At 39.8% G+C, this 13,120-nt stretch overlaps 1 protein-coding gene across 1 annotated transcript; it reads left to right on the top strand.

Annotated features, from left to right (window-relative positions):
* The first annotated feature begins 4,305 nt into the window (after positions 1–4,305).
* On the top strand, positions 4,306–12,917 carry LOC115675595 (transcription factor MYB4-like). The gene is made up of 7 exons (XM_056318451.1): positions 4,306–4,515; positions 4,613–4,742; positions 5,413–6,091; positions 10,720–10,768; positions 11,146–11,425; positions 11,893–12,022; positions 12,585–12,917. Exons 1-7 carry the CDS (start codon positions 4,383–4,385, stop codon positions 12,660–12,662), a joined length of 1,479 nt encoding a protein of 492 aa, XP_056174426.1. The 5' UTR covers positions 4,306–4,382; the 3' UTR covers positions 12,663–12,917.
* Positions 12,918–13,120: the final 203 nt, after the last annotated feature.

Genomic DNA, 13,120 nt, shown 5'->3' with positions numbered 1-13,120 from the left:
AAGATCACCTCATACAAAGGAAGCAAGAGAAAAAGGTTAAAGGGTCCATATGAAGATTCATGGTGGGGTACAACTCAGGGGAGGGTTTAAATCATTATTAATCATGGTGATGTAGCACGGCATTATTAAATCAGATGCAGCAAGAAGCAGGGATCGTGAGGACCACATTTAAATTCGATTTTCATTTAAAACTAATGCCTATTGGACAAGGTCGCAAAGCAGTGACATTACATCCATGACTCAATCAGTTAACCAACCACGCTTTAAAATGCCAAAGCCACTCCGTTGCTTTTCTCACTAATCAGCAATTAAACAATTAAAACTTCCTTCCCCTCTCTCGATGTATTGTGCTGTGGTAGGCCCCGTTCGTGGCCACTCCATTTGCTCCTCCTTAAAGTTAAGTTGTAATGATAATCATGGAATCCCCTCTTTAAAAGGGGTCTCTTTATTAAATGATAATTGCATTACTTTCAAAGCTGGCTTGCGATTTATACAAGCAAAAGTCACTTCTTGGATCTTCGCTATCATTGTGTGGTGGATGATTCGCATCAATCAACAGACCCCCTCGCTTTCACATCTCTCTCTCTCTCTCCCTCTCTATCTCTCCCTCCATCCTTATTTGGAAGAGACATCTACGTATATGCACGTTTGATATGGCTCGAGGATGAGGGTTTCTGAGAAATACCTCGTGTTCGATGTCTTGACAAATTCTTGATTTGCGCGATTGAATAGGGTTGTGGTCATCTTCTTTGCTTTGGCACGCATGCGTGCATATCATAAAGAAAGATTTTTGGTGGATTTTCCCATATGCTGATAGTATGCATAGGCTTCGTGAATGTGGTTTTTGTGTGTACGTGTCTTAGGCTTTGAAAAAGCAACAATCGAAAGGATGGTTTTCCAAAAAATGTGCCAACCTTTGAGTAAGATCTGGATTATGGTTCTCTTCATCTTCGCCGAATCCACTTTATTAATAAAGAGGAGTGCTTCGGTGCTTCTCAAATGTCTTGTATATCGGCATGTCAATCGACATGAACTTTCTCTCCTTTTCTTTTCTCCTTTTACAAAAATTGAAGGTTCTGTTTCATATCCCCAAGGCCTTGTTGATGGCGGGACTATTACGTGAGACAATGACGCAGTGCTCTAAGAGTATCTAAGAGATGCCACACGTGTGAAAATGATAAGAGTTCTTCTCATAATCGAGAGGAAAATCAGTATAAACATGCGAAACTTAGTTGCAGATGGGGAATCATAGAAATAAAAATATTCGACGATTGGCATCTTTGATCTCAAGAAACATGAGATTTCAAGGTCGAATTAACTGGGCAAAACCCTTGCGAATCAAGTTATGACAAAATAATTCTTTGAAATTTTTCTGTTCCAGTAGCGATTACGTTTCTTTGACCGACCAAGGAGGTCGATTTGATCTGATACAGCAAAACTAATCTAGGACAATCACTTCACCCTTCTAAAATAAGAGGAGAACCACCAAGAAAAGAAGGGGGTAAAGTATGATGGAAGGAGACATTATTGTGTATAGCAGCTGTTTCTAAGCTGATAGACGACACCCATGACAAGAATTAAAAAGCTTTGAAAACTTGAAGATCTGAAAATTTACATAGCGAAAGCTACAAATATTGCGACCCAAGTATGTATATTTTTCTAATAAGCATTAAAGTCCAATTATGACTAGTCCACTTTGCACGAAATAATACCCACTTTCGTGTTACACTCGTGTTGATTATTCGTATCATTTCATTTCATTCCATTTCGAAGATGTTTCAATATGACTACAAAGTATTTTTTTCATACAAAGATCAATGAAAACAGGTCAATTTTTGTTAAGTTCGAGCTAGATTGTGTCTTGTTGTGTCGAGTTCAGGTCTCTCTTAATAAAGTGGCATAGTGTTCTCACGTCAATTTCATATCTCCTCTTTGAGGTGGTCGTCACAAATTCTTGCCGTCTAAGCAGCTATTTAGACGAGGTAAAATTGTACAAGATGTTAGTTATATGAAAAATCTGGAGTATAATAGAATATCAGAGAATAAACATGCTTCTTAATGAATAGAATTATGTTATGTACAACATTATATAAAACAAAATTGATGCTTGGATTAGTCAATCTTAATACCTCTAGTAGCTATTTATGTAACAAGTGTAATGTCTTATAGAGATAATTCTACCTATCAATATAGTAATTACAATTACTAAAATTGAAATAAAAAAGGACAATCTTGAATTTGAATATTTCATTAGACAAGCGTTCCCCATAGATTAATGCAAATAGGCTAAAACTCATAATTCATAGAAATTGGTTCTCAAGATGCCGTGAATTTAGCTGCTAAATCATCCACCCAATTGAAAACTTTATCTTCATCTAAAATCAAGAAAGTTGAAGAAATTATAAAAAATGATCATATTCGATGGGGGTCGTATCAAGATATGACGTAATCAGCCAACCAATAGGATCAAGTGACGTCAAACCATGCTACGTACGTAGGGGGAGAATCGGTGGAGGTGTTTGTCGTCTCCTACCACCAAATGCGTTATATCTTTTGAATCAAGCAATTAAGAGGACGTAATAAGTCAAAACTAATTGAAAGCAATAATAGACTATTCTTTTTTTTTTATTCTAATCTACAGCTCTTTTTGAATTTTGGGGGCTTGGATTATTGCCTAAAGTCATCTATTTTTCCTTCCTATTTTTATTTTTGTTCTTTCTCTTCATTGTTATACGAGGCTAATTGGAATGTTGGCCACGAGGAAGAGGGTCATGGAATTCGAAGATGACTTCTTTACGAGATCGTCGGATGGAGTATTGCACAAGCAATTGAGAGAACGAATCATGCATAGCTTATAAACTTGCTTGGATGCAATTATTCTTTCTCGGGAAATACCCTTTTAATCGCCGGCGTGTGCTTTGTTAGGTAGATTGAAGCGGTTTCGTCTTTAGGGCGAGAGGAATTAATTTCTTCTTTATTTTATACTCTTGACGTGGATGACCTGTTTTTGATTGGATCTGAAGCTAAAATTCCGTTTGGGGTTGTATGCCTTTTGTGCGGAAAAGTTGCCATTGTATTCAAGTGTACTATGACTATGGATCTAATATTTAGTTGACAAGTAACGGTATTCCAATCCACGTTGATGATTGATAAATTGAATGTAGTTTAGGAGTGTATTTGACGTTTTCAAGTGTTGAAGTTATATCTTAGTTTTGTTTTGTGGTATTTAAAGATAACCAAAATTAATCAAGACATTTACTTCTAAAATACAGAGTAAGAAAAGTAATAATCATAGCAGTTGTCGCCTGTTATTCTACGTCTCAAAGTTGTCGAACGCTACAACTTCTAAACTGTAGGACTCGGTTTCCCAAAGGATTTCCAAACACACCCATCGAGTCGAGGAAGTTGGCTCATGTTATTTAGAAATACCAAAGAAATTGGAACCAATCAATGTTGCTTGGCACCAGGAAAAACCATCCAATCCTGCTAAACTCTTGAAGATCATATCATAAACATTATCATAAGTTGATATTGAGATCTTGTTGTTGCAACTGCCTTACAAATACAGTAGGCGATAGTTGAATTTGGCGATATTCTCACTCAACAAGACCGCGGTTTTTTCTACTTTGATGAGGGCATCTCTCGATTCCTTCGCGGACAGGTAAGGTCCCTTCTGATAAGTAGCGGAGGGCTACATTTGATCATCTAAACGGAATATGGTAGGATAAGACAAGAAATTCTGTATTATATATCTAGGTTCTTATTTCGAGAATGACCTAACATAAGCACGGATTATCCTAGCGTCATTTGGTGTGTTTGAAAGAACAGAAAAAACAAGAAACAAACTTGAATAGAAAACCCTAGAGAGAGAGAGAGAGAGAGAGAGAGAGAGAGAGAGAGAGAGAGAGAGAGAGAGAGAGAGAGAGAGAGAGAGAGAGAGGTAGGTTCGTGGAACAACGTGTAATGGCATGAGAGGAATGACGTACGTGGAGAGTTTGGTAACAACGATACAAGTCTACGTAGAAAAAAGTGACCACACACGGACACATGATCAGGAGGTGAATGTAAAGAGTTTGATGGCAGGTCGCTTTAGGGTTAGATGGAAACATGGGACCCGCTCCCGAGCATTTCATCCGGTGCAAATGTCGGCTCTCACTTCCTTCTTGTACTTGTGTCTTGTCTCTGTGCCTCTCCCTCCCCTCTTGTCGTTCTTTAAAACCCTACACACAGGAGAGAGAACAGAGAGTGAGTTCAGTTCAGTTCATTTATATATAACCCCTTCATTTAATTCTGTGCAAACAAAATCTCACCACACCTTCAATACGAGAAGAGTGTGTGTGTGTAAAGCTTTAGCAAACTTAAAGTTAGCCAAAATATTTAACATGGGTCACCACTCGTGCTGCAACCAGCAGAAGGTGAAGAGAGGGCTCTGGTCTCCTGAGGAAGATGAGAAGCTCATCAGATACATCACCACTCATGGCTATGGCTGTTGGAGCGAAGTTCCTGAGAAAGCAGGTCAGTGTTCGCTTCTCTCTCTCTCTCATGAATTTTGTCTTTTTTTAATGTGCGCTTTATCATCCAAGATTCATGGGTGTCGTTCATCTTGTTTTAGGGCTTCAAAGATGTGGGAAAAGCTGTAGGTTGAGGTGGATAAATTATTTGAGGCCCGACATCAGGAGAGGCAGGTTCACTCCTGAAGAGGAGAAGTTGATCATCAGCCTCCATGGGGTCGTAGGCAACAGGTTCATCAATTTCCATCATCATCATCGTCATCGTCATCATCTCTAAAATTCCTGTTCGGTTGTTTCCAAATAAAATATCAAATCAATGGAGGACAACGCCAAAAAGAAGATAAAAAACCCTAACATCGTCCCCGCCAAATTTGCATCTCGAAATTCAAGCATATGCGATTTTTTTGGGGAACTTTTCATGAATCTGGCGTCTTGTGTCATGGCTTCATTGTACGAAAGTCAGAAACGGACAATTCTTTCCCTCATCACACAATACAGTGGAGTCCTTGGAAACTTCCAAGGAAATTGACTTGCCACTAAACTTTTTTAATACAAGCTTTTGATTTAAGTTTCTGTATTATATGCTGATTAAATACCTAGAAGCAAGCTCAGAGTCAAATCTGTTCCTAATAGCCCAATCACCTGCATTGTACGGGAGGCGTTAGAAGGACATATTCATAGGTTGAGGCATAAGTATCAGTCGCATTTCGGCCCCATTAATTAAATTTTCTTCTCTCCTTGCAATTCTCATCTACATATACAACACCATTCAAATAATGAAAGAATTACAAGAAGATTAGACTTAGGTTGATTAGATAAACAAACAAAAAAACACTTTATTATGATAGTTTGTGTTTTTCTCTCGCTCCATGTGTTTGATTGCGAAATGTTATTGATGCAGATGGGCTCATATTGCGAGCCACTTGCCGGGAAGAACAGACAACGAGATAAAAAACTACTGGAATTCATGGATCAAAAAGAAAATTCGAAAGCCTTCGCCGGCTTCTCTGACAAATGTTCCTCCCAGTACGTCTTCCGAGCACTCCCTCTTGAACAATTGCTCTAATCAACTCAGCTGCGCAATGCCGGATTTAATGGCAGCGAAGATGCCTGTACAGGAAACCCTATTTTCTTCCCCTTGCCCTTTATTTATGTTCGATACCGCCTCGCTCGAAGGGCTAGCGGAGAATAACGAACAACAAGAGCTTTTCACTGAAGCGGTCACGGTGAATTCCGCCGGCACCTGGAACTTGAATCACCAGCAATTCCACACCACACTTCCGCTGCCTCCCCCGACTTATACAAGCGGAAGCGGGGATGCTAATTATTTGCCGCCATTGATAGAAAACGTAGAGAACATGTTGAATATCGGGATGCAATCTAGTAACATCGACGAGGAAGGAGATCGGATAGCCCTAGAATGCTTTCAGAGGCAGGAGTTGAACGAATGGGTCGAATCCCACCAGTGCCCAAATTTTCTCTTGTGGGATAATGTGGAAGGGCCTTTCGGCGGGGAAGACATCGTGCCGGCTTCATCGACCGCGGGAGCTTCTACCATGTCTTCCTTCCCTTCATCTCTCTAATCTCTCTCCCTCCCTCTCTCCCTCTCTCTTTCTCTCTCTCTGACGAAGAGTTCCTAAAAATGATGCTTGAGGCTTGAATTGAGTTTGGCTTTTGACTGTTTGTTATTCATTTTCTTCATTTCTTTCATGTCTGTTCAAACTGATGACAAATGTTTGTGAACTTGTGAATGATGAGGAGGGCATGCCACAAATGCATGCAATGTTTTGGACAATGAGAAATAATAAAAGCAACGCAACAGCGGCGGTTTGACCATGATTTTGGTGAACGGTGGACTCCTTCTCATTCTTTGGTTTTGAGTGGTACTGAATACTAGCTTTGTTTTGCACTCGTTCATTATGTCGATAGTATCAAACCTTTCGGCACGATTAATCTCCGTTGATACATGCAACATATCAACATTTATCAATAGCTCCTTACTTTTTGTTAAAAAGTCTAATCCAAAAACTTAAACTGATAAGTAGAGGAAGACAACATTTATAAAAGACTTGTTGAAACTCCATAAACATGCGATGTGTGATATTTTGATACTTTTTATTAAATTGTGTAAATTTTCCTGAGATTCCCATGCACGCAGTACTATTTGGAATAGATTATACTTTCCTATTATGTACAAATGATTGACTTATAAGCTGTAATTTTTTGTGTTGGGTAGTTTTCAACAGGGTTAAACTACATTTAACATGCTGAGGTCATCAATCATCACCTTACGGCAACTTGTCAATTGTGTATAGCTATTACAGTTTTCAAAAGATGAAACAACAAGCTACTTCAGTTAGGTGATTGTGTGTTACAAGAAGCTATAAAATCTGTCTCGACTTTACGTGTCGTAACGATATATATCCGATGCATCAAATGTTTCTTGTCAACCGGAAATTATGTATATCTTTAGTATCGAAATCCTCAGTTATGCACTCTACAATCAATCATATTCATGCCGCAATAAATTTCATGTGAATCACACTCATGTGGATGGGCAATCTCAATCCTTCCTCAGTACCTCGATTTTGGCGGGCGCCTCGTGCAACCCACGCGATCCAAGGGTAGCAAGCGTTTTGTGCTCTCCACCCAAGCACCCCTAATCACCGCGGCCGTTTAAGTTTCGAACTCTTTACGTACTCGGAACCGAACCGTTAATCGTTCCGAACTATAATGAGCGAAAACTCTTAAGTACAGAGTTTAAAAACTTAAAAACGTTCACATGTCATGGTTTCTCCACAATAAACTGTTGTTCCATGATTTTGAAGAGTGGTTGTTTGCCCTTAAAGTAAGCATTTCCAACGTGAGTCGGTTCCCACGTTTCTTGGCCTCTAGCAAAGTATATACGAAATGAAAATCTTCTGATAGCGACTCGGTGTGACTCGTACCGCAACTCCTTGTCAAGGCAGGGGGATGCAACTAGTTCCACATTGTATGCTTGAAAGATAAGATAAGAACGGGGAAGCACTCTTTTGAAGTATCCGGACACTTCTTCTCCACGAAATATTCTCTGCAAAGCATGCATTATTATTTGGCAAAACATGTCCTTTTTCGTCCATCCTTTCTAGATGTCTGGCTCGCGTTTCAATCGTGCACAGATTTTCAAATAATATTGGAGTTGTGTATGTGAAGTAATGCGTATGTACTTGATGTGATCCCAGATGCGACGTACGTCCCAAATATGAAAATTGGGATTGAGCGAGAGACTCGGTTGCTATCTTTGCTTCTGTGTTACAACTTGGCAAATCCCCCCTTATCGTGCCATGTTGGCGAGGGTTAAGATTTTCATATATTTGTAAGTAATGTGAATTTGATATCTTATTACAAGTGACCTTATCGACGAGGATATATTCAATAGTTGCAAAAAGGCACGACGCGGTACGCGTTTTTTACTCAAATCCAATGATACATCGAAACGTATCAGTTGAAGTGAAATAAAAAAATAAAAAAAAATTGAATTTTCTTTTCTTCCTCCTTCCTTGGCCAATCTGGTTGTCCTCCATGGCCGCCAGCGATTCCTCCTCCATCATAGAGCACCATCCTATCCGGCCAGCATCTCTATCCCTTCTAGCGTCATTTGCAATATGTTAGAAAATCCAACCCAAAAACTTAAGCTATTAAGTGGAGGGAGATTACATGAATATAAAGAGCATTTAGGACCCGTTGTCAATCGATGTGGAATGATACTTTAACACACCCACACACGTGCAAACCGGATTACGAGCAACACATGAAATTTTGACATCGCATATTCACATGAAATTTTTACCACGTACATTCGCAAAAGGAATAGCACTGGCTCTGATACAATGTTAGAAAGTCTAACCCAAAAGCTTAAGCTATTAGGTGGAAGAAGACCACATGAATATAAATAACATTTAGGACCCGTCGTCAATTGATGTGAGATAATACTTCAACACAGTCGACCCAACCTACCCCTTCGTCATCGCTTGCGGTCAACTTGTTGCTTGTCCAAATCTAGCCTCGACCATGGCCGCAAGCTTTGCTCGTCCATCCACCGACTGCAACAACAACGGCATTGCAATCTGCCATGACTGGAGTTTGCCCATCCACCAACGGCAACGACTACGAGTGACAAAGGCCAGTCGCCATGATTGTAGATCCGCTGACAACTGTGAGTAACGAGGTCCAGATCTAGTCTCCACGATAACCATTGCAAGCAACAAAGTCCATATCTGGTCACCATAACTCTAGTCTTAAGTACCGCGAGTAACGTAGTCCGACACTGCTATGTCCAAGTCGAGCACCCTCAGTCGTCTTTACTCGTCCATGGCTGGTGCTTCTCGATCTGGAGCCATGGCCGCAAGTGACAACGGTCCGTTTGGCGCTGATGGCCATGGACAACCCGACTTGAAGAGTCGGCCAAAAATGTGTTTGAATGCAACGGCGAGGGCCATAGAGGAGTAGAGAATAACAATGTTAACCCAAAAAAGACGGGTTGAATGGGGAAGGGGTGGAGATACTGGTGGTTAGGAAATAGAGAGTGACAGTGTCGGCTCGGAAGGGTAGCTTGGTAGACTGCAGGTGAAGCCGGAAGGGGTAGAGATGCTGGTCAAACGAGGTGGTGCTCTATGATGGAGGAGGCAGCGCCGGCGGCCATGGAGGGCAACTGGATCGGCAAAGAAAGGAGGGAGTAGAGAAAATTCGGTTTTTTATTATTTTTATTCTACCTCAGTTGACACTTGTCAATTTATTATTGGGTATGAGTAAAAACTGCACGCCACGTCAATCACTCACGTGGCGTTTTGCAACTACCGAATATTTTCTCATTTATTGACAACTAAGGTGATTCCTTTTTAATTTATTTTTATTGACCAATAATTTTTTTTGCAATTAAATATCCCTTTTAAATTTACTTAATGTGTAACCAATGATTTTTCTATTTCGACCCTTTTTCCTTTTTACTTGGTTGAGGGTTTTTTATATAAAATATCCCTTTAGTTCTATTAACATATCCATCAATTTTCAACAGTACTTTTTAATGTTATTATGATATCTATTTTTTTTAGTCATGTCAATATCTTAGAAAATTTAATTTTCCCTAATTTCTCTATATTCTTTGTTTTTCATTTTAAAAAAAATATTAAGAGCAAAAATTTTTCCCTTCAAAATAAGCGGATGAATTTAACCAAAAAAAATAAGCAGATAACAATACGCTTTTACCCCTCAAAAGTCATTTACATTGCACATGTTAATATAATGGCGGGTTTAATGGCTAAAACATAATGAAAATAAGTTTACGAAATTGGGTTTTTCTTTTCGGCCCATAGAAAAAGCTTTCTGTCAAATTGGGTTTTTCTTTTTTTTTTTTGGTCAGAATCAAACTGGGTTATAAACCTATTTTTTAACTCATATTTGATGAATTAAATTGTTATATGACTTAATTATATTAAGTAAGTAAGTCATAAATGGATTTATAATGATAAATCTCTAAATAATATGGGTGTTAAATGGGTTCAATATTTACTTAGATTCAACCCACTTCTATAATTCTCTCCCGTCCTAATTCGATCTCATGCCCGTTCACTTCGTGCTCTCGTATTGATTTGTGTATGAATTTTCTTAGATTTGATTAAATATATATGTATATTAGCAATATGGATTGCATTAGGTATAGGTTCGAGATTTATATTATATTGAAATGGATCGAAACGGGTTAAATGTGGATAGAACTTTTTTCAACCCATCCTAAGGCTGACCTGCCCGATTGACAGGTCACAGGAGCCCGGACGATACCGATACTACCCCACACCCTAAAACCCCACCGGACCACTATGACAATCAATCTCCTTCCTTGATCATTAATCTAGGGTTTTCCTTGCAACAGTCGCACTTATCTCTGCCGAACTGCTCTTGCTCTCCGTTCGTTGCCGCCGTCGCTTCCTCCGTAGCCCCGGGCTCTGCTCATCGCCAACATGGTACTCTCTCTAACCTTATTTCCGTGCATATCCATGCGGAAGAATTCCTGGGTTTGTTGAATTGAAGCCTGTTTCTTGATTTGGGAGCTGCACGGATTCATAGCACAATAGATTGCTCGTGCCCCACCCCTGTTTTCTTGGCTTCTTAGGATGATTTGGGAAATCTCACGTTTTGTTTTCTTGTCGTTATTTCGTGAATTTCTGTTCAGATCATTCCTGAGAAGAACCGCCGTGAGATCTCCAAGTACCTCTTCCAAGGTACGATAATGTCTGGTGTCTGCCAAGCATCGTACGCCGCCGTCATTCGCTTGTGACGTGTAGATCTTGCTCCCCGTTTGAAATTTGCCATTTTAGCTGAATCTGGGGCGAATGTAGTCATGTGATCTATAGCGGCTGGCCTTCTAATTAGCATTATATGGATGGCGGTGTGTTGACTTTTACCAAGTTGCTTGATGTAGCCTTGGGTCTCATACTTGTACATTTGTGTGGATAATATGTATGTGGCAATTAGATTGGTGGGTTTTGTCTAGGGCGCTTGATTGTTCGTGCGATATTGAAATTGGGTTTCTGATTTGTCCTTTTGCAAGTGGATTTTTACATCTTGATGCGGCTCCCTTTTTTTTTTTCCATTTCAGAGGGGGTTTGCTTTGCGAAGAAGGACTTCAATCTCGCAAAGCACCCTGAAATAGATGTCCCGAATCTGCAGGTGATAAAGCTCATGCAGAGCTTCAAATCGAAAGAGTATGTGAGAGAGACGTTCTCTTGGATGCATTATTATTGGTTTCTCACCAATGACGGCATCGAGTTTCTGAGAACCTACCTCAACCTCCCCTCTGAAATTGTCCCCGCCACCCTGAAGAAACAAGCTAAGCCACTTGGTCGGCCCATGGGTGGTCCACCTGGTGATCGTCCCCGGTATGTATACTACACAGTAAGGTCGTTAATATAATCCTTCCATAGTTTTGTCACTGAAGAGTTGATGGTGGACACTTAGAAAATATAGTATTAGAACTGAATGTATTCGAGGGAAAGTTGGTGTGGTTTTCATTGAGGACAAGGCAGCTTCATAAGGAGGTTTGGACACATGATTTGCCTACCTTTAGATGTTCAGCTATGAAGATATGATGTTATGAGGGAAATATAGGGTTGAAGGATCTATTTTGCTGCCCAGTTAATTGAAGAAGGTTTAGTGATCGTTATTGTTGTTGAGAAGTCGTATGCATAGTCCTGCTTTTTATTATCAGATCACTGCGTCTGTGCTTTCTCTAGAATCCTTGACCAATCAGACTTCTGTAAAGAGTGAACTGTGAACTCTGCTCCATAAGTTTCACATAATGAGATTTGCTTACTCCTCTGCTTCATTTCTTGCTGATTGATAACAGTGGCCCACCAAGATTTGAGGGAGAACGACGATTTGGTGACCGTGAAGGTTATCGTGGAGGTCCTAGAGGACCTGCTGGAGAGTTCGGTGACAAGAGTGGAGCACCTGCCGACTATCGCCCTTCATTTGGGGTGAGATATTGCTTTTTCAGATTTCACATATTATTATTACACGAACAATGGTGCTCCTTGCGGATTTTGGTTATTTATCAGAAGAGTTTGGCTAGGGACTCTTAACGATGTACATCTGCTGAATGCTTTTTGTGATGATAAGACTTTTAGCCCATTGAGATTGTCTAATGATATTTTGTGTCCCCTTGTGTTATTACGTTGAGAGTCCATGCAAAAGAGGTCATCTTTGGACTGAACTCCCTTGCCAGACTTTATTTGTCCATGTAAAGTAATTAGGTTTGATGGGCTATATATTTAATTAATATTTCTCTATGAATTATATTTGAAGTAAGGAACAACAAGACATGCACACTTTATGCTAGATCTTGTTGTTGTGGCACGCTATTACGGACAGGACTGGTGACTTTTCCCTGTTTGTTCTGCTTTCATCATTTTGATATTGAGATGGGAACTCATGAACGACTGTTTTTATTTCTCCAAGTACTAGCTTTTTTATAAGTTAGGAATTTTTCTTCCATGTTGGCCGTCCACAGAGAAACTTATGTTCGTTTTTAAATTGCAGGGACCTGGTGGAAGACCAGGCTTTGGTCGCGGAGGTGGTGGATATGGTGCTGCATCGGCTAGCTCAGACCTTGCTTGAATGGTTGACAAGCTTCACTGCCATTAATTTTGTAGGATGGTAATAGGAAGGGAACTGAGTCAATGCGGTTGCGTTTCCTTATAGTTTCAATTAAGGTGTCTTTCAAGAGATTTTATACTTCTGTCTTTTTCGGCTACTATACTGGCTCAGCCAAGCTTTTGTCTTTATAATCGTTGTTAAGGTCTTGTTTGTGACAAAGAAGTGAATAATGTATCCTGTTTGGCTTAGAAGTACAAAATTCATCATGCTGCGTAATTTTCTGTTAGGTTACCCTCTCTCTGGCTTTTTACTGTCCTGTGATATGATCCATGTTTAAGTTTTTGACCTCTCACTTATAACCGCGGTTTTGAACCTAAATTACTGATGAGTTTTTAGCTGTTATGCCTACATTTATGGATGATAGTTTGTGTCATCCAGTGTCATTGTTAAATTGGACATTCAATCATCGATTTCATGTT

The sequence above is a fragment of the Syzygium oleosum genome, unplaced genomic scaffold, assembly GCF_021117445.2.
Source record: "Syzygium oleosum isolate NSW1041296 unplaced genomic scaffold, Sole_v2.1 Sole_v2.15, whole genome shotgun sequence".
Taxonomy (NCBI): domain Eukaryota; kingdom Viridiplantae; phylum Streptophyta; class Magnoliopsida; order Myrtales; family Myrtaceae; genus Syzygium; species Syzygium oleosum.
The sequence above is the reverse complement of the archived record's forward strand: the minus strand, read 5'-3'. Positions and strand labels throughout refer to the sequence as shown.

What these genes read in the sequence shown, in the direction of transcription:
- LOC115675595 (XM_056318451.1), top strand. Translation starts at nt 4,383, where the DNA reads ATGGGTCACCACTCGTGCTGCAACCAGCAGAAGGTGAAGAGAGGGCTC. An exon ending in CATGGGGTCGTAGGCAACAG is followed by an intron (nt 4,743 to 5,412) that starts GTTCATCAATTT and finishes TTATTGATGCAG; the next exon opens with ATGGGCTCATATTGCGAGCC. An exon ending in CTTCCTTCCCTTCATCTCTC is followed by an intron (nt 6,092 to 10,719) that starts TAATCTCTCTCC and finishes ATTTCTGTTCAG; the next exon opens with ATCATTCCTGAGAAGAACCG.